Source organism: Saccostrea cucullata, unplaced genomic scaffold (genome assembly GCF_032062105.1).
Source record: "Saccostrea cucullata isolate Sc308-1 unplaced genomic scaffold, CSIRO_AGI_Scuc_v1 ctg1662, whole genome shotgun sequence".
Taxonomy (NCBI): Eukaryota; Metazoa; Mollusca; class Bivalvia; order Ostreida; family Ostreidae; genus Saccostrea; species Saccostrea cuccullata.
In genome coordinates, this window is record NW_026919092.1 from 83,828 (window position 1) to 106,569 (window position 22,742).

A 22,742-nucleotide genomic window follows, 5' to 3' on the forward strand; every position below is an offset into this window, starting at 1 on the left:
ATACTGGGTCCTAAAAGAAGAATGTCCAAACTTTTTTTATTCCTCAAAACAACGTTTCGGCCTAAAGTCATCGGTTCTTTACAAGTATCATTGTTTAACCAGTTGCATGATTTGTATAGTAAGGAGATTGTAAGAAGTCCCACTCTAAGACCTTAAGTTAGTCAAGTCATTTTATACAGATCTTCGAGAGTTTCTACAGACGAGAGGAGAATCAAAACAGGTACCGAGCTACATACAAGCTTCTTTATAGAATTGCAAGAATTATGATGAACATTGTTGGAGCAATGACGAATGTGCAATTTCAAGTAGTGAAATTGACAAGTAAAAGGCTAACAACCTATCAGGTGGCCTCATTACAATATATAACAGATGAAATATTACAGAACACTGTCTATTAACTATTAACTATTAACCCTGTTGATAGGGAACAGTAGATATCCCAGATATATAGACAATAATCTTGAGCACAGAGTGCTTTTATTAACTGTTATGCACTTCATACACATCGTGGATTCAGGGGCATATATTGTTTTGCTCTGACAATTCGTCCGATCATTTTGTCAGTTTTTTTGTTTGTCTGTTGGTCAATGAAAAATGAATACCTTGGCTTTTGACTGGATTCAGTTTTTGCTTTCATATTTTAAAGATATCACTTTTATTCAATGGATAAATTACAGTATTTCACTGTTGAAAATGTAATAAAGTGTTCTGTTTCATTATATTCTATGCGAATAGACCTTTCGTTGGGTTTAAAATTCTTTCTACATTTGACATACATCTTAAATTTTGACCGACATTTGAAGCATTTTACCCAATCTACAACTTGACCATAATGTTTGTTTGTATAGAGTTAAAGGTCAACAGATCAAAACTGTAAATAACCAAAAAGAGGTATTAAAAGAAAAAAAAAGGATTAGAAGTATGGAATCACTTAACTGATGCATAGCTATGGCTACGACTAAAATTTAGTAATTTAAAAAAAAAAACAAAAGTGAATCAAACTCCGATATCAAAGTCAAAATGTCAAAAATACTCGTACCCAAGGAAAAGGTTCTTAAACATGGAATACATCATTAAAATATGAAATTTAAATTGATGATTTTACCTACTTTTAATAAAAACCTTTATCTCAGCCGTAAGTCCTGAATGGTTAGTGCTAGAAATTTACTATATAATCGCTTTTTCTTGTGGTAAAAATTTTCCTTAACTACCAACATGTTTTGTCTTTTACTTTTATCCTAAACTTTGACCTTCTTTTGAAAAGAATTTGACCATATCTATTGGATGGTTAACTCTATGACTTTTATATTTCACGTATATGTATTTTTGTGAATTTCCGGATCCTTTGTGCACCTTTGATTTTAGCCCTTAGAGATTCACCAATTTGACCTACATTTGAAAATCTATATCTTTGGCTATTTTTCTTGCATTTTTGCTGCTTTTATGTTATATTTTCGACAATATCATATTTTTACAATTATGATATCTTGACGTTGATGTTTTACTTGAAAATAAAAACGTTGTCACAAGCTGCCATACTGGGACACTCGTGTTTCAGAAACAGATTTTTTTTAACATCAGCTCCCCCCAAAAAAACATTTTCTGTTTCAAGATTGGACTGGAGGTATCAAACTACAATCTAATTTTTTTTCGAAATATATATCATAGTCCATACACCACACAATAGAGAATGACCAGTCTTAACACACATATTAAATTGTGTGTCATAACTAAAACATTTATTCATTCTTCTTTTTTTGAAAAATGTACTCTCATAATAACAACGGTTTTTGCAAACATATTGATTAACGGGCTAGCGCGGTTTAAAATAATGTTTCCACAAACCGTTGCAGGAATGAAAACACATCCTTAAAAATACTTAATTGATTCCTATCTATATTTTCTTTTTTTAAACCCTTTTCGTCTTGCGAATTTTATTTTTAAAAATATGTCTAACCTTTAAACCCCGATATGTGTTATGGTGTTTGAAAAAAAAAATACAAATCAGAATAACAGTGCAGATATAAATAATGGTGTTTTTAGCACTCAACATTGGAAAACAAAACTCTTTTCGTTAAGTTCCTTTTAAATGATTATATGCAGTAAAGAAAAGAGATTTATCTTTAGAATATGTGATATTTAACTTTAACGTTAAAACATAACATTGAAATAAAAAGTAACACCTGTCAGGCCTGCGAACATGGAATCATTGCGTTTTTTGCCACAAGTAAAATTTAATTAATTTTGATATATAGGAGGTATACCATAAGAATAGCTAGACTTCATGACCTATCTTGGCTCTCATTCTGACTCCTCCTCTTCCAGGCTGTAATGAGGTGAATCCAAGATATATGAAATGCAATGGAAAGAGCTACGTGTATACTTGGTTACATTAGTTGGAACATTTGTACAACAAACAATTCCCAGTTGCCATGAATCACAATTTAAGCAACAAAACATAAGTGTCCCCTCCCGGAATTTGGAATGCAACCGAACTGGCTTTAGGACACATAATCATTATTTGTAGAAGGCGATGTTATCGATCGGTGTCATTGTTTACATCTCTCTCTCTCTCTCTCTCTCTCTCTCTCTCTCTCTCTCTCTACCCCCGCTCCCTCCTTAAATTTGAATATATATTTAGGATATTAGAGCGATGTTATCTTGAAAATGTATAAAGAAAATATGATGACACGCAACATTCAATTCGCTAAATTCTAAAAACGACAATCATACACACCCAAAGACATATTTTAGATGGAGGCCAGGTTGAAGAATACAATATAACAGTTTTCATGAGAACACTAGCAAGTGGATATGACGTGATGGATTTATATATTTAACAGGTTAATCGAAGTATTGAATATTGTATATTGGTTTACGTCCCTCTCGAGAATTTTTCACTCATATGGAGACGCCACTACTTGCCGTTGGAGAACTGCAAATATTGTCCTATACTCGGCACTCAGGGCCATTGAGCAGGGGGGGGGATCTTTTTCGTGCCAGCACCAACTGCGACACGGGACCTCAGTTTATACGGTCTCATCCGAAGGACCGGTCTCCGCGTCCCACAGTGGGATTCAGACCCGCGACGTAAGGTTTGACTCCTTACTTCGCGACTCTAGAGCAGACGCTCTTCTCCTTTCAATATGACAGTATTTAGTTTAATATACAATTGCAGTTGTTCTAAAGCACATCTGACAAACTTGTGCTGACTGTGCATTCATACGATAAAGACGCATGACCCTGATTATCTATTGATATTCAAGAAATCTTCAGGCTCCATGACTTTAATATTTATTTATTTAACTTCGAAAAGAGCGTTTAAAATTCATATCTGGCGTATGGGCCATAAAACTAAGACAAGCACACTTTTGATCTCAGTCTCACTTTTGCACTATTATTTCCTTTTGTAAAAGTGAGATTTTGATCAAAAGTGAGCTTGTTTTAGTTTTATTGCCCCCAGGTCGGAACCATATAAAAACACGGTTAAGATGTCAGGGGTTTATATTAATGGAAAAAAAGAAACTTGAATTTACGGAACTCTTTCTGGCCAGTTATGGCTACATGTATCCATTACTTGACGAAAGAAATATTCAATATGTCTGACGTCAAATATTAACTAAAGCTTATTTTCTCCATGAAATTAAAAAAAAGGAACAATAACATCCGTTAAAGGGAGAGTTATTTCGTTCAACATCAAAGCAGCGTTATGTGACGTCACAATAGCAACGTTTGTATTTACCTGCTGATTTTTGCAACTGTGATATAGGCTTGACATTGTTAATAATCAATAATGTACACAATTTACAAAAAAAAATGTTATTCATCATTAATAAGATTTTATTTGATTTATGGATTTTGTAAATATTAGATTTATCTGCCTTTGGTTGATAATTTATAGGAATTTCAGTTGTAAAGAAATACCTTGATAATATATGCTGATATGTAAGAGAAAAAAGAAAATTCAGCCAAGAAAGTGGCTTAATTTAATCAGGGAAATATGTTTAATTTTCTGTTAACTATTAATTGTATTTTCTCGATGAAATTTTTACCTCTATTTGCTTATTGATTTATAGTACATGTCAACTAAATTGTATAAAGTAATTCCTAGGTTTTTATAGGTGTTGTTTGTTGACGTGGAAATGGGGGTGGGGGCAGAATGTTTGGGATCAAGAAGAAAAGAATTAATATGTTTAAATTGTTACTAATCAAAACAACATACTCGTTTTCCGCAAAATAATTTATATTCAGATGTTTGTCAGTGCTTATTCATCAATTTTTAGTGCAGAAAGGTCAATATTTATGACACACGAGCCCGAAAATAAAAGAAAAAAAAATCTTTTTTGTTTATTCTATCATAAAGGTATATATTTTTCTTTATTAAAATGAAATGATAATTCATTTCAGTGGAAAATTATGAATTACAACATTTTCACACAAAGACTTTTTAAGATATTACCTATTATGCATGTCGACACGCATAATTTAAAAGTCCCGTGTCCAAATTCGAATATCTTATTTTTTTGGGGGGGGGGGGGGGGGAGGGGGACGTCAAGGGGGTTAGGTCAGTGTACCAACTGCTTTCAGTCCCAATTTTATTTAAATTGTAAAAAAAAAGTTGACAAGAAATATGAGCTGATACTTATATCGTGCCCCTTTATAGTTTTTCATGCGATATGAATTACAATAAATTTGCTTTTATTTTAAAGATACAAGCCAAATAAATTAAATACCTGTTGGTTTTAAATGTGATTTGATATTTTTGGTTCTTTTAGCGCATATTTGGGGAAGAATAATGTCTGCAAGTAATCGATTTTAAGCATTTTACACTGTTTTTGCACGTGCTCCTGTGTAAAAATAAGAATATAAAGGCATTGTTTATAATTCCTAAAATTTAAGAGCAATTGGCCAAGAAAAAAATGTCAAAGTTTTTAAAATTTCATACAAGACTTTTCGGATATAGGTCGCCCCTTAAAGCAGTTTTTGTAAAGTGAAATAAGCTAACTGGATAATACTTGCTAATGCATTAAAAATATTGGGGTTTTTTTTAGCGAAGCATAATCTTAGATGATTTGTACTGCAATATGTGACGATCAAATTTACCTACTTTTTTAAATTAATATCTTAAGTACAATGATAGCTGTTTTATCTGATATGCATGGGAAGACAAAGTACGAATGTATGTGTCGAAATGAACAAGGTATAGATTTGCAACGAGTTAATATCATAAAAATGAAACTGATGCAAGTGAGTTGAGGCCAGGTATAGGCGTTTATATGCAGATGAGCTATAAAAATGCATAAAATGCGTAAATTTTACACAACGAAGGTTCAGACTTATTTTCGTACATACATATCATAGGCGTCGGAAACGGAGGGTAGAATGGGCTTAGCCCCTCCACTTTTTCTGTCAATTATAAACCTAGTATAGACATTGAACATTGCTCCGTAGGTTTACCCCCCCCCCCCCCCCCCGCTTTCGACAGACACGTCGCAGTAAAGATTAAAAATGGGAAAAATGGTGGTGTTTGGAAAAAAATGGTACTGAAGTTCGTAACTACGATCAACTCCCCCTCCCCCCCTTTCCCCTCCATGAAATTTCCTTCTTTGTTTTGGCTTGTCAGGTTCTTTTGAAGGAAGATTTTTTTTTATACTTAGGCCCCCTTTCAATTTGCTTCCGACGCCAATACATACTTGGTACACACAGCATGATAAAGCAACTGCATATTATGATGTCTTATTATGACGTAATTCATCTTTTTCATTTAAGGTTATAAACACAACTACAAAACAACGTTCGCGCAAGGGCATTTCCTATTTTATTTTTAATAAATAAAAAGTTCAGGCAACTTACAACGGACACTAATTTTTTAACTTCTTTCAACTTAAAAATATTGAAATAGTAACAAAACAATTGCACTGTCGACATTTGTGCAGCAATATCATAGATCCTTGTATTGTTATGCATCTATTTATACTTTTTTCTGAAGATCAAATTTGGGTATGCCCTTGCACAGAAGCTGTTTTGTCGTTGTTCATTCTAAACCTGAGTAGTACAGGACTATGGCGTAATAATAGACGTCATTATGTGCACTGGCTAGCATGTAGTAGTGACAAAGTTTGTATAAGGAAGCAAGTTTAAACTATTTTTGCAATAAAACCAGCTCTTATGCGTTTTAATTAGATCATTACATAGAAACCTTTATACATAGCCTTTACGTTTTTTGCGGAATAATGGAAATCACAGTAAAACGTATTACCCATGTGTCGGATTAAAGAGATCCACTGTAATAGGTTTAACAATAAAGCAATCGTCATTCTTATTCTTGGTCCAGACATCTTTATTTCTCAGTGTTTGTAAATAAACACGAAACATTTCTCCTTTCAAATTTATTACAACACATATGATGTACATTTTTAACTAAATTCATCTTGTAGAAAAAAAAAAATTATTGTTTAAAAAAATAAATTCCCCATCTTTGCCAAAATCAAATGTGTTCATGAATTATGTCACTTTGTTTCAAACATTAATTAAAATAGATTCAAAATTGTGTCCTTTATCATAAATTCTTTCTTTGATTTATCTGATTGATGATCTGCCATCTGTTGAATAAAAAAAAAAAAAAGAATTAAATTAATGCTTCACAGAAAAAGCATATTTTGCAAAACAAAAAACAAAAGAAAAAAAAAAAACAAAAAAACAAACAAACAAACAAACATAAGAACTTTCACGGAAATATAAAATCCAAAAACAGTGTTATTAAGATTTAATGAGGTTATACCTAGCGCCGTCTTATCATCATTGTGGTCCCCCTTACCGACGATCCATACTCTACTGTAGGACGCCATGGTACGGACCAGTCTCCCGGGGACCAGCGCCGTTAAGGAAGGCGTGGTTACAGGCGTTAAACCACCAACCTCCTCCATTAACAGCAGCACAGTTACCAGTCCACCTGTCGTGGTCTCTGTCCGGGGTGGAGAAGTACATCCCAGACAGACTGTAGTCAGGATAACCAGTATCTAACATACTGTCTCCTGTAAAATTAAACAAAATATATGAGATAATGGAGTTATATATCATCAATTTAAATGTCACTAAAAATACTGGGGTACTTCTAAGATAGACGACTTTTAAAAGGTGCTGGAAAGAATGATAATATTAATTCAGTTCAGTCCTAAAATATTGGCGTCACTTGCACCTGCAGAATTAAAGACAATAAATTAACAGAGATAATAATCATTAATCTACATCACATTAATCTTAATACTGAAGTACATCTCACATACACAGTTTAACATGTTCTTCCTGTAAAGAGAGGTAACTAAAACAAATACAAGAAAACAAAACATTACAAAATATTTTCAAAACATGAGAAAAATGAAAATTATCATCTGTTAGAGACCGTGCCTTTAAAAATATATAAAATGCAATACGAAGTAAGTCATTCAGAATTATAACGAGATAAGTTAGCATGTACATATATATGTTTATGCCTTCCATTTATCTTATGCTAGACAAATGCCTGTATTGTAAAGAATGCGTGAAAACCAGTTCCCATTTGGTCCTGCAGCTTTATTAATTTTTACTTCCTTGAAAGACTACAAGACATTGTTTGATGAATTACATATATATGTTTTCAATATAAGATTTTAACGGAAGCTTATTTGTTATTACAGAATTGTTGAATTCGTTATAACCAATTCAAGAATTAGGTTAAAACGAATTCAACAAATCTGTAATAACAGATTAAATTTGTTATAACAGATTTAACAAATCTGTAATAACAGATTAAATTTGTTATAACGAATTCAACAAATCTGTTATAACAGATTAAATTCGTTATAATGAATTCAACAAATCTGTTGTAACAAATTAAGTTCGTTTTAACGAATTCAATAAATCTGTAATAACAAAATTAAATTCGTTATTAAGAATTCAATAAATCTGTTATAACGAATTCAGAAACATTTGTGAGGTCCTAATTAGGCTTCCGTAGATTTTCATTAAATAAGGCAAAGAAAATGTAATTATGAAATGCGTTGATTTTTTTTATTTAAATATGGATTTTTGCTGTAACTGTTTTTTTTTTTTTTAGAAATATATTTATCAAATGATTTTTTATCATTAAAAAATCGGGGTGGGGGGTGGGGGTAGGTGAGTCATATGCCAAGACGAATTTTGTCGCTCTATAACCATAGCGGAAATTTTGTAGTCGTACGATCTACCTAGACATTTAAATTTTGTACAGCACAATCCAAATGACAACATCTATAGTTTTAAACCTTGTAGTTGTCATTAAAGATTTTTTTTTTAGCATAGCTTTTCAGACTGTGTGTTTATTGTTCTATCAAATATGTTTACAGGGGTTGGGAGATGGTATGGTTTACCTTTCCTTTAAACTGTTGTTCCATACAGAACAGTCAAATAATGCTGGTCTACCCATGACTGTTTACATTTCATTATTTGTTTACAAAATATGATATAAAGACCCACTCTAAATAAAAAACACAAAGTCTATTTCTATCAGTTACGATTACTTAAGCGTGTTACCATTTTGAAGGGTTAATTACAATCAACTTTTAAGTCATCTGATTTAGGTTTTATCTTAACTGTATGTATATGGTCATAAATAATTTCCAAATTTAAGAAAAAATCAAATTTGTAAGAATTTTCAATTGATATTTTACCTGCCTTTGCGTAGGCATAAGATTGCCAAATCCCCCCAAATTCTTTTCGTAAACATTTTGACATTTAAGATTAATGACAACCTGTAAACTTTCTATTCCGTTGGAGTTAGAAATATGAATTTTTGAAAATTAGATTTTTCCTCATTTCATTGAAAATATAGTGGATGTAAAACACGTGTTTCTGATCATATAATTTTTTTTCAAACATACCATTTTTGCGAAGATGTCGATATTATAGATCAATAACATATATGTATTCCCCGTAAACTTCCTGTTCGTAATAGTTGAATTGTGAATTATCAAAAATTAACATTAAAAAGCTAGTTGAATAAGGGTGGTGGAGCAAATGTAATTACTAGATTTTTGTTGAAAAAAATTACATAATTGTCTTTGTATTTTAAATTTATAATTTAAAAATTTATCTACTTGACAATTAGAAATTCAATGTTTGCGAATTTCGTGAATTGTACCTGGAAATGATATTCTGAAACATTAAACATATTTAAAAGTCTGACAAATCGGTTTTATACTTTGATATTTTACTTGAAAAAGACGTTTATTGTAATCTAACAACCAAGCTATATGATAAACGTGATGACTTCAAAGAGGCTGGGTGGTCGTGGCCATTTTTAGACTATTTTGATCTCCTTTAGAAGAAGAGCTCCAAGCTCCATATAAAGAAGTAATAAAATAATCAAATTTCAAAAATAAATTTCAGGAAAATTTTCTTTGCCAAGTGATAGTTGACAGCTCAATGTATCATATCTAAAAATATCTGATGGTTAATGAAAAAAATAATCTGTTGACTCCCTAACCTCATTAACTTTTCTATCGTCAACTTCCATTACTTATGCAGCAATATACGAGGGTTGTCTGTAAAGTTCGTGGACAAGCTAAGAATTAAATAAAAGTTGCGTCATTGATATTTATTATTAGCATATTTCTAATCCTTCACTAATTGTGAACTGAGAAATGTAAAATTTGATTCAATTTCAAATGTTTATTTACAATAATGACTTTATAATTAGACGTGGAATGGAGACCCGGAGCACCGCAAAATTTTAATTAAAAAATTATTTATCACTTTATAAAATTTGTATTTAGTAAAATTCTGCAGAAATCTGGATAACTTTTACATAATGAGGTTGACAGAAGTTATCACTTAAACCCTGCAAAATTTGAATATTCAAAATTGTAAAATGGCTGAGCAATCAAAGTTAGAACATATTAAGACGGATCGGAATTTTTAAAAAAAGGGACGTTTTCGGAATAGGTGGAGCAGTGAGCAGTGATAAGACATCGGATAAACACCTACAGAGACAAATACATTATGTAAACAATCGGGAAAATATAGTAAAAGAAGCTGTACATTAGTATTTAAGTGGTATATAATATTTTCGAACGGAAGGAACTGTTTACAAAATGACATGCGTGAAGGAAGATCATCATTCCGAGATTGCAGTGCTGTAAAAAGAACTTCGTAAAGTGACTTTACCGTATTTCCGTTTTTAGGCTAGCAGAGGTTGGACGATTGCAGGATATGAGACAGGCATTGTTAAATATTATTTTACGTGTGACACCGGAACATTTTGTGCACATATTTATGACTGGTTAAGCGACATATAATAAATTTATTCAGTTAAACGGTGACTATATTAAGAAAATTTACATGTACTCCTATAATGCTCTTGACGCCGGGTAACGTCAAGAATTTTATTGTAGTGCTCCGGGTATGTGTATGTCTTTTTTTAACCTGTTAAAAATATAAATATTTGTGCCTTGTATCTGCTGAAAACTTGCAGATTTATAACATGAAACATGAATTTAATGAAAATAACAGTTTCATATATTATATCAATGTTTGTCAGTAATAATCAATGTTGTCCACGAACTTTACGGAGGAGCGTATTCTATGTATGAACAATTTCTGAAACAAGGTAAATTTTTAACAAGCAAGCTGATCAACTAAAAATATCAGCAGTCTCATGTAAAGACATCATTTCGTTAGTCGAAACAATGACCTTGTCAGCAAATACAATTTATCATTGAATGCTGACTGACGTTTTTCATACTAGTTTTTAGTTCATTATTTTTATAAAACTGGTTAACAACAGATTTTTTCCGTATTGATCATGTTCAGTAGCACACGACGGGTGTGGCCGGCTAGCAGGGGATACTCACTGCTCTATGGCACATGATCCAACTTCTGATATTAAAGAGGTCTATGTTTGCTCTGTTCCTTTTTTGCTCCTATGTTGTATTGTTTCATGGACTTTGATATTTGTTACTGTAACTTATCGTTTAAACCTTCTTTAATTAGTTTGGAATCAAAATAACGTACATGTATACAGAATATCAGAAAAAATACATCTTTATTTTCTGTAAATACCGGTAACTTGATAATCTTTCAATGCAAAAAAGTAAATTTTTTATAATATATGTAATATAAAGCCTATTTTAAGAACTTAAGGTGAATACACTTACCTAAGGTCCCCCCAGCAGGTCCCGCAAGAAAGAGTTGATATTTCTCTGTTTCGTCCGAGATAGAGAATCCGTCGTACATTTCATAAAACGTTGTTTGATCCTGGAGAGTGATGGAAACAAAAAGGGATGAATCTTTTCCCTTTGTTAACATATGGATAACGTCATTTCCTGTAATTAATATATTTAAAATCACCTACAAAATCCATTGCAATACAAATAATTCTATCAAAATTATGAACCTACCGTAAAGAAATATCAAATCAATTTCTTTGTGGACAATAATGCTTATTTTGTCTCATAAAAATATGCGGCTAAATGATGTCTCATAAAAATATGCGGCTAAATGATTTTTTTCTCTTCTTTTTTTTCTACTTTTTTGAGATACCAATTAAACACGGTATATGAAAATCTTTATTACGATATCATTGTTTACCTGCCTCAAGAATTTGCTTTTTTTAAACATTGATGGCATACAAAGTTACCATTTGAAAGTGATTTACACTTACCAACCCAGACATTCTGTTCCGGTGAACCAAAACCATTTTTATATTCCGTCCAGTTCCTGTCAAAGCTTACAGATCCGTATACCCGTTTCTGAATGGCCTTTCAAAATAAACATGCCCTAACAATTCAATCTATTGCTTTGCACCATCATAGGATCCTTATGATATGATATAAACTACAATACTATCCAAAATCCTTTAAACAACAAAAAACAATATAAATTTTATTATGTACTTTTAATTTTGAAATAAATTAGATACCGTCCATCCCCCGCCCATCGTCGTCATGTCACAGAACACACGGACAGGGATGGTTAAGGCACGGTAGGGGTATACATCATATACCCCTGTGCTGCTTTGTCCGTCCTGGTGAAGATCCTTACAATCTCTGGGGAGAACTAAAGCTAAAAAAAAATACAATCTACAGGAATATATATCAAAACTACCACAATCATATTATTAATTACCGTATACAAGACTTAGTATAATGATTATATTCAGAGAGTGAGATGATTATTATTCCAGGACTATATCTTAAGGTTAATTGTACAAGCTAAAATGTAAACTACATGTACAATGCAGATTTTGTGAAACGATTTCTCATATCATAAAAACATTTTTGTTGTTTTTTATATGCTACATATATCTGACTTATGACATGAATCAAAGAAATTAAAATTAAATACAATTATTTTCTATACTATTAATTGGGAAAAATTATTAAAGAGGAATGCATTTGTAGATTACATAATTAAGCCTTTGGACAGTGAAATAGATATTGTGAAATCTAGTAAAATCATGAAATCGCTTTTGTATGATATAATGCATGTAAAATTGAACATTTCGTAAGTTCTATGGTCGATACAATGACCATGTTTTCCAAGACTGGCTATCGTATCATATTCTGACAACTTGAACAGATTATATGGCCTATATTTTCACAATGAATGGTCCTAGATCTTAAAACAAAAAAAAAAAAAAAAAAAAAAAAACGGAAATAACCAGCGAAGAGATAAAAAAAAAATATTAGATTCAATTATGTTGAAAATTCAATTGTTCATACCACATTAAAAGAAGTGACAGAGAAAAAAAAACGGTGTCATCTCAAGAAGGACATCAAAATCCACCACCCTTCAAAAGCAGCGAACAGATAGAAAACTAACAGATATACATACCGCCATCAGAGTAGTATCTCCAACCGGCCTCATCAGACGTCTCAGACGTGAATATTCCGTTGTGGGTACGACATTTCTTTATTTGAGAATTGAAACCAAAGAAGAAGCACTCTCCTAGACACATCGCGGCACACTTGGCCAACGAATGCGTATTATATTCTCCTAAAAGTTTATAATTTGATTTCTTATCATTAAATTCAGGTTTCGCAGTAAAATTCTGAGAAATAATGGTAGCTTCGGATAAAGCTAAGAAACCCACAATTAAGGAGGTAACACACTGACTGCTCATTTTTTTTTATTTTTCAAGAAAAGAGTTACTGCTGAGCTCCTGTGAATCTTTTGCTAAATGGTATTTCAACAGCGAAATATATAATCCACACCTAAATCAATTACTGAAAAGTTATTGGCCGGTTTTTTAAAACTGTCTAGGTATCGATTTTATTGAAGTAAGCATGGATAGACATAATTGTTAACTTTGAAATCATAAATATCGCAATGAATTGTAAGAATGCTGTTTTTAGCATATAAGTCACAGTCAATGTCACAAGGTTTAGTAATTTGAAACATGAAAGAAAGTGACCTTATTTTTGGTATGCATACTATACTCCACTATTTAAGTTCTTTCAAATGTCACCTAGTTCAATGACCTTTTGACCTTGACTGTGAATCATCACGTTTACCATGATTTTAGTTTACACTTTTTTAACGTCTTTTTCTAGTAAATAACCCAAATCTTTACAAATGTGTCATACTCAGTTGTATCTCTTTTATTTGAAACTTATTTTAATCTATTGTATCCACAAATGAATGGAACTACATGTTTTTCTTTATTGATAATGCATCGACGATATATATATATAAGCATTTAGTTGAATGTAACTGAGAGTATCTATTTCTTCTCATGCGAAGTTTTTTATTTAAATTCTGCTTTATTTGAATACAAAAATAAATCTGCTTGTAACGGGGTGTTAGTGATATATATATGAAAATCCAGACAGACTGCTTTAAGTCATGGTCTCCAAAATCTCTTCAAAGTCACCTTCAGAGAAACTTTAATCAGAATAATATTGCAACTGACCAGTGAAACACAGCAAATGTACTAGTTTTATTGAAAGAACAGCTACCAATGATATAAAAATCTGGTTTTTATTTATTCGTTAGGGAATAGTTGCAAAAAGTCTTGAAATGCCCAATGTGTTATATATGTGGCAAAATTTGTAATTTCAAATATTCTTAAAGTTCCATAAAAATTTATGTGTAGATATCTGATTCTCACCACTTCTTGAATATTTTCTTGTACAGTATTATTTTTCTTTTTCACTGCTGTTTATTTTTTTTTTTGTTTATGAGTGAAGAAACTGGAACCCGCTAGTTTATTTCAAAGTTAGGGCTTTTAAATGAAGTTGAGATATCCTGGATGGTAGGTATTGCAATTAAACATAAAAAGTCACTAAAAATATCCACAGAAGAAAGGAATTTTAAGGCACTGGTTTGAATGCCACTTTTAGAATTGAATCTTAGTTTTTCTTCTTCTCTACATTGAAAAAAATATTCAGCCTTACAAATTACAGAAATGCAGATGAATGATCTGTTAGCTCGGAATTATGCAAAAACAATGCATATAATTCTTTTTTTTTTCTCTTCACAGTTACTGTTTATAGAAAGTATAGATGGTATTCATATTGCACCTCCCTATCCCTTATTGCGATGTTTTAACATCCATATAAGATATTTGATCCATTCTGGCTTTGTCAAGGTATTTTTTCATGTTTCTCCCATCACCTGGCTTATTTTTTTAAAACATACAAATGAGTTGAAAGATTGGATTGATTGATTGTATACTGTTTAACGTCCCTCTCCAGAATATTTCATTCATATTGAGACGTAAAGATTGGAGTTGACAGTTTCAGAATAAGTGACTTTGTCATTTATTGTTTGTCTATATTATCTTGTGTTACTTATCACTAGATAAAAGAACTTTAAGACTAACATTAAATTAAAGATCCACAAAAAGGCTTTTTTCACAAACAGCATTAACGATGTAAATATTTTATATATATGTTCCTAGTTGGCGTGACTTGCGATAAACACTCCTGAAAACCGTTAATTATTTATCTTAAACTACTTAACCTAACCGTTTGTGACATTTTATGTTTATTTTAGAAACTTAAAATAAAAAGATGAAATTGCAGAATTAGTCACGTTACACAGACCCCTTAATAAGAGTTTTTAAACTATTCAACCGGATAGCGACGTTTTCACATAACGTTTTATGGAAAAAAAAAATCAAACATTTGGTAATTGGTTTTAAAAATTTAAGTGACGATCCTTTTTCCCTAAACTCATTTAAATTCCCTATGAATTTAAATATGTATGGGAAACCCATTTAAAAGTATTAGTCGAAAAATGATATCTAATATTTTAGCTTCATTTCCTTTGATATTTAGTAGCCAAGTTATCGTTAAGAAATACTACTCCTTTGCTAAAATGTGATGGCAGAATAAATTTATTCTCTTTACGAAAAATGATATATTTTAGAATACTCGTAATTAGTGGTCTTATGGTAATGGAGTGAGACGCTTAAATATTAATGACTGCTTCAATCATTGCATAGAATAGTTATCTTTTTAAGGACTAAGTAGTTCTACGGCGAATTATGGAGAACTTTTTAACAAAACAAAATGCATTTTTACTGTCCAGATTGAACCCATTTCAAATTAAATCATTTAGAGTTAAGAATATTGATAAGATGTCATATTCTTCGCATTTTCCCCCGCCCCTCCCTCATATCGGTAAACTCGTCACTATTATACGAGCTTATGTAGTAAAAATGATATGACTAAACACAATATGACGATAAGGAACATCGCACTATCTGAAAAAAGTCTACAAACAATCCAGATCAGTAGGTGAAGAAAAACATGGATCCCTGGAGTTTCCAGTGCTGGGCCTGGCTAAGATGGAATTAACATTCCCTTTCGATCAATCTCACATTATGTTCTGCATAATCAAGTAGTCATAATTACCAGGATACAAAAATTAATATAAAAACATCTACAGATTTATTGCTTTAACATTTCAGTTATTGACGTCACAGAATAGGCGACATATACATCAACCTAAAAATAAATAATTTATAAAACATTTCTTATCCTAGAGTAAGACTAAGTCTTATACTAAGCGAAAACATTCATTCAAATTAGACATTAATTAATTATGCAGAAAATACAGAGCAAATATTTTTTTTTTTTTAAAATTCATACAATTTATGCTGGATTGTTCTGATATTGATGTTGATTTTCATGTTGCTATACATAAATATGTTTAGTTCCCGGAGGTTAAATCGTGCTTCAAAGACATATATCATACCCTGCTATAGAACCTTCTTGATAGTTTTACTATTTAATGGTTATCTTGAAATATCAAGGAGAAAAACAAATTCAATATATTATTACAATCTAAGAACAAGACGTTTCACTGCATCTTCAATGTTTTATCCTTTTAAAATATATGCTGTGGTTAGTATAATTAAGAAAACGCTTAAAATAGTAATAAAAAAAATCAACAGTATTTTTTAAATAAAGGCACTAGGAAAAAAATTCTAATTTCATGAAACTGCCAAACTTTTTGATTGTGTTGTCAATTGGGAGGATCTCTGTTGTAACCGGAAAACTACTTATTTTTCTGATCTATTGCCTGGTTAACTGGAAAAAAACTAAAACTTAGCTAAAACTTTCGACTTAAGTAACAATATTGATCATAGTACAAACTGTATACATAAACTTGTTTAATTCAAGGAATACATATAACTTTATCTCAAAGGGTTTTCAGTTATTCTCTCTAATCTTTTTTTCTACAGTTACAAAAATATTCCATTTGATGTATTGCGTTAATTGCTTTTAATAAAAATTTAATCAGAATGGAGTGAATATGAAGTTTCTTTTTGTTGACAGTCATCATTTTCCTACTGAGAAATAATTTTTGTTCTAAAAAAATCAAAAGGTGGCATCCTGTTTATATTCCTAGAGATCTTTTGTACAGGATTCGTGAAATACTTTTCAGTCAAATTTATTTGGCAGATTATGTCTTGTGTACTCAGTGTCCCGTTTCCCATAAAAGAAAATTGATTTAGTTTCTTATTAAATAATTTTACTCAAATACGAGTAATAGTTTCACTTATTGATACTCGCAACATTTGTCGCTTATAACAATGTTTTTGTTATTATTCATTTATTTGGTTAAAAAAGGAGGAAAAAGCCCAATTTAGTTTTATTACAGAGGCTCATTTTTACAACACATGCTTGAAATATTGATTAAGTAACTTGATGATGTTGTTACACTATTACTGATGAAAAATTGCTACGAACCTTTAGAGACCAAGGAATCGGATGCAGAATCATATTCATAATGAAGGAAATATATAACTAAGAAAGAACAATACCTGACCTTCATCATCGATTTGGCATTTTCATAATAAAAAGGAAAAAAATATCTGGCTGTTAACCAAGACATTTTAAAATATGTGATTACACGGACATTAAGTGAAAAATCCCTTTGTGTTGATACATGTACACTGTACATTGCACATGCTTGTTCCGAAATAAAATATTTGTTACTACCGATACAAATGATTTATCATATGCTTTAAGAAAGCTTTAATTCAAAAAGTACTCCATAAAATGACAAACTGACTTTTCATTTATATATTCTATAAAGTGTTCACAGATTTAAAAAAAAATCATATAGAAGAGAGAAATGTTCCTCAACTTCTTCATGTATAAAAAAAAATATAATAGACTATGCAATATTCCTTTTTCCAACATTCTTTGCAGTTATGAAAAACTAATGTAGGCCTAGTGAATCTTGCTACGAAGATATGTTTTGCATCCAGAGGGATAGAGAAAGAGAAAAGTGATGCAAAATCAATGTCGATTTGAGGTCGAGTGTGAAAAATCAATCACGTCAAAATTGACGGTGATCATGTGTTGTAGCTATTGAACCTCAAAAATCAAAATATGAAGGCACAATCAAGCCAAAATCTCTCCCAGTGTAAAAATCCATTTGCAATACTCTATGCATTGAAACCCACTGTACATGACATTGTAAATTCATATAAACAGGATCCTCAGTACCCCCTTGCATGTCGTAAAAGGCGACTAAATGAGGCAGTCCTTCGGATGAGACCATATAAACCGAGGCCCTGTGTCACAGCAGGTGCGGCACGACAAAAATCCCTCCCTGCTCAAAGGCAGTATGTGCCGAGCATAGGCCTAAATGGTGACGTCTCCATATCAGTGAAATATTCTGGAGAGGGACGTTAAACAGTATATAGTCAATCAATCAATCATATATACAGGATGGGTAAAAGTCCTTACTTAGCTCTAGGGAATCTCATCAAAATAACTGTATGAGGTAGAAGAGGCAGAAAATGAAAAACAATGACCTTGTCATGAAACTAAACGGCGACAGCATCGGGTGGTCATATAATGTCATTTTTATTTTATAATAATTTGGCAAATTATACACGTATCAAGCTAAAATTTCAACATTTCTTTATTTTTTGTTGTATTATTTTCCTTATTAATTTCAAAAGCACAGACTTCATAGAACTGATTTTTGCCTCAGTCCACGAACTTTTTGATAACCCCTCGTACTATCATATGTTTTAATATTGTAAATCGAAGTTTTTTCTAAAGTGAATCAAAGCATTTCTCAAAGGATTTCAGACTGTTGTTAATATTTTTTGTAATTCGTGAACTTGGCGGTTTTAAGATACCTGTTGGTGTAACATAAAAAGTTCAAATATTTTAAAAATTATGAATGACTAATATAGTCACATGTACTCTTGAAGTTTCTGTCACGTGTGTGATACTGTTCATCATTCTCATCATTGCACTTTTACCTATTTTAGTTTGAATGTTGCTAATAATTCTGGCTGACCATGTCCACCATGTATGACATTTAACTTCACAGAATACCCCCCCCCCCCCCAAAAAAAAAAACCTTTCAGTCCAACGAACAGCGCAGCATTGTTACGGCTTGAAAAGAGGGGCGGGGCCTAATTTATACGGGAAAATTTACTGTGACGTCACACAAAAATATGACTTTTATGTATTTCTCATGATACCTGAAAATGAAATAATTTGCAACTTTTAACTGTATAAGCATAATAAACAACTATACTACTTATCAATGCATAAAAAACTTGCTTGTTAAATCCCAGGTAGCTGGTTATAAACAAAGCACTGATCGCGATGGACTTGTAAAAATGACGTCATTTTGGTAAAAATTACGTATTTCATGTACTATGAGAGGCAGATTGAGGAATTATTTGACACTGAAAAATGCGTTTTATTATTAAAACGGAATACTATTTACAGGTTTTAAATAGTCGATTAATACCAATGTATATCCTTTGTTTAGTGCGATTATTCATTAACTATCAAGAGAATGTATTTTATTAATTGCGTCGTGTTTTTATTTATAGGTTACATATAATTTACAATGAGAGGCCTCATGAAATCGCACTTTCGCAAGGGCGTACACTCAATAAGTCTTAGCCATTTTTTAGAATATAGATAAAGGATAATTATTCACAGAAAAATAATACTTCAGAAAACAGTTCTTTCGCAAGACATATTTTCTTACTCGGTATAAAAACATTAGAATAAAAAAGGAATAACATAACCCCATGGTTGACGGAATTAAAATTGTCTTTTATATCAGAAATGGCTCCTCAGACTGATTGGTCGTCAACAATATGTTGTTTTTTTTGTTTGTTTTTTTAACAATATTCATCACCTGAAAAAAAATTAATATTATTTCAAAAAATTAACATTGCACATTTAATAGCTCATCTAAATTAAATTCTCTCATAGCCTTTTAAAAAATTATTTTGATACTGGAAAATAAATACTGGATATTTAGATTCAGTGACGTCAATAAAAATGGCGGGGGTTTACCTAGTGACGTTTTACCAACATAACTGTCCTTTCACTGATGCCCCATTTGGCACTGTAGGGTACCATGGTGTAACCCAGTGTACCTGGGACCAGGGACCGTTAAGAAAGGCGTCAGCACAGGTGTCATACCACCACCCTCCTTCCCATTAGCTGCACAGTTACCACCAAGTCTGTCATTATCTCTGTCGTGGGTGGAGAAGTACATCCCTGACAGATCTTGGCGTAACATGCTGTTTCCTGAAATACAATACTGTAAATCACTTTTTGTTCGCGAGAACTTTATTTTCGCGTAATTACGCGAGACAGCGTGCTCGCGAAAATTTTATTCTCGCGTATAATAGTATTCCTTAAGATTATATAGGGCAATAACCACAATTCGCGAAAATTTTGTCTCGCTAATCAAGAGTCAATTACTATCTCCCGAAAAAAAGGTGTTGCGAAAATTTAGTGATCTACAGTAATATAATGATAGTAAGAGACACAACATTCATCTCCAGTCAATCTGAATACTACGCTACCATTTCACCGCAAGCACTTTATAGCACGTACAATTTTTTTCTTTTTTAAAACTTAGCGTTAATACTTACGATGTAATTTTCAATAAGATATTTTTTTTAATTTTATGAAATTTAAGCATATATAAAATAGAAGGCAATTGGCATTATATTGATTTCTTTTTTTGATTGATTTAACGCCGAGTCGGCAAGATTTGAGCCATGTTTTGGCAAAATATGCTTTCGATCTTAAAGTTAGCTACTGGTTATGCAGGTTACAAATAATTCTCAGTTTGCGGCATAATCTTGTTTGATTTTAGAACATATAGAATGCATAACCTGAATTTTCAAGTACGAATTCAATGTGTCCGAAAATTGTGAATCGTACCTACAAATGACATCATGGAAATATTTAAAACCTTAACTTAGCATGGAATCAGACAGGTTTACAGAATAGTAAAAAAAAACATTCATCAATGACTCTATTTACAACAAACTAATAATCTTTTAATGAAAATAAGTTTATAATAATACACATAATCTGTGTCCAGTTAATAAAAAACATGCATGAATACATTTACCTAAGGTTCCCTCGACAGGTCTTGCAAGAAAGAGTTTATATTTTCCTGCTTCGTTAGAGACAGAAAATCGGTCGTACATTTCATTCAGCATTGTACCATTCCGGAGAGTGATGGAAACATAAAGGGATGAGGTGTTTTCTTTTGTTAACTGGTGGATCACTTCATTTACTGTATTTAGAATAAAATCATTGAATACAATTAATTTCTTTTTGAATATAATTTTACCTTAACAACAACCAAATGAGTTTCCTGTTTTAAGCTCGATTAAAAATCAACAATTATGTTTTTTATTACTAATCTTATGTAGAAATAGCCCAATGAAGAAATATTTTAAAATCTGAAGGTTTTTTGTTAAATACTTCGTTTAAAACTATATTAAAATATGATTTTAAATTACGTAAATGTCTATATCATTCTATTATCTGCACCTACATCATACTTTATTTATGTAAATTATTTTAGGTCATTAAAGTTCGGTAAGTCTTTAAATTTATATTCTTTTATGTCTTATCTTTTTTATTTTGATAAGAATAAATGTATTTTTCTGTAATCTTACTTAATAATCTCACCGGAAGCTTACTGAAAACACAGCTAGAACAAGTAAAGTATTGTACATATATTACTCGTGCATCAGTTAGGTTTTTTTAAACTGCATCCAAGGTTCATTTTTTTAAAGATCTTTGGTTAAACTTTTAAATAAACAAAGGTCAGATATTGGTTCATATTTACCAATCCAAACTTCCTGTTCCGGTTCCCCAAAACCATTTTTGTAGTCCGTCCAGTTCCTGTCAAAGCTGACGGACCCATCGATTCGATTTTGGATTGCCTTGGAAAGATGTATATGTAATGGATATGTGCTGAATACTATAACATATGTAAAGTAATCAGACTGTTTGAGGCCCGTTAAGGCCGAAAACTGTCTGATAAATTAACATATAGAATAGTATGAAGCATATGTCTTACTTAAAATATTGCCATTCAAATGTCTAAAAATTACCTGGAAGAGTCCGATAATAACATTATAGGAATTCAGGCATCAATTGTTTTTTTTTTTTGCCTGTCTAATATGTAGATAAAACAAATGAGATAGTAAAACCAGTGAAGGAACACAATTCATTTCATTCATTCAATGAAAGTCATTAGTTAAGCAGTACAGGGGTCCAGTGGTGAATGACTTCCATTTTTTTTACATTTTTATTTATTTTGTGCGTTAATTGAAATTGTTACAGATTTCATTTTTGGCTATATTATTACCATCTCCAAGGAAAGTAAAAATTGGGATTTTCTTCCTAGAGTTTATGTATATATAATGGACATTCTTAGGTTTTTTTATAAGTGCAGCGAACTGGAAACAATCTTTATAAAATTTATTTTTGCCGATTATTTCTCAGAAATGGATTGAATTCGCTTATTCAAAGTGCTGTATCTAATACTTTGAAAAGGTGTGAAGTATTAATTTTGAGGAAGGTTTTAACTCGATTTGTTCATGGATTCGCTATTATGTAGCAACTTTATTTATTGGCGATTGCATTTCATGATTTTTTTTACCTAATATTATTATTGATTACCATTTTTTTTTTGGTTTTGAACATATTTAACTTTTATTTCACCTTTCTTTTAGTTTTTTAAATATCGGCCTATTTTGTTATCATTGCCGTCCGATAATATATTATCAAACTGGTAGTTATTAGTTTCGGACGGCTACGGTAAATTTTTAGACTGCAAGAACAAAAGCATGGCGTCACAGCAATGTTTTAAATATTTTTATCAGACTTGTTTGCTGGCTGTTTAAATTACTGTAAAGGGGGATATTTTTGCTCCGCTCTCTCACACACGCAAACAATTTTGCTCTGTTT

At 31.5% G+C, this 22,742-nt stretch overlaps 1 protein-coding gene across 1 annotated transcript; it reads right to left on the reverse strand.

Annotated features, from left to right (window-relative positions):
- Positions 1 to 6,831: 6,831 nt before the first annotated feature.
- Positions 6,832 to 20,040, reverse strand: LOC134279141 (microfibril-associated glycoprotein 4-like). The gene is made up of 6 exons (XM_062761508.1): positions 19,941 to 20,040; positions 12,850 to 13,011; positions 11,936 to 12,078; positions 11,678 to 11,774; positions 11,172 to 11,339; positions 6,832 to 7,034 (listed from the first exon to the last, which is right to left on the reverse strand). The coding sequence occupies exons 1-6, from the start codon at positions 20,038 to 20,040 to the stop codon at positions 6,832 to 6,834; spliced, it is 873 nt and encodes a 290-aa protein (XP_062617492.1).
- Between the last annotated feature and the right edge of the window lie 2,702 nt (positions 20,041 to 22,742).

What these genes read in the sequence shown, in the direction of transcription:
- LOC134279141 (XM_062761508.1), bottom strand. Translation starts at nt 20,040, where the DNA reads ATGTTACGCCAAGATCTGTCAGGGATGTACTTCTCCACCCACGACAGA. An exon ending in CGATGGGCGGGGGATGGACG is followed by an intron (nt 11,775 to 11,935) that starts GTATCTAATTTA and finishes TTATTTTGAAAG; the next exon opens with GCCATTCAGAAACGGGTATA. An exon ending in GGAACAGAATGTCTGGGTTG is followed by an intron (nt 11,340 to 11,677) that starts GTAAGTGTAAAT and finishes TATTAATTACAG; the next exon opens with GAAATGACGTTATCCATATG.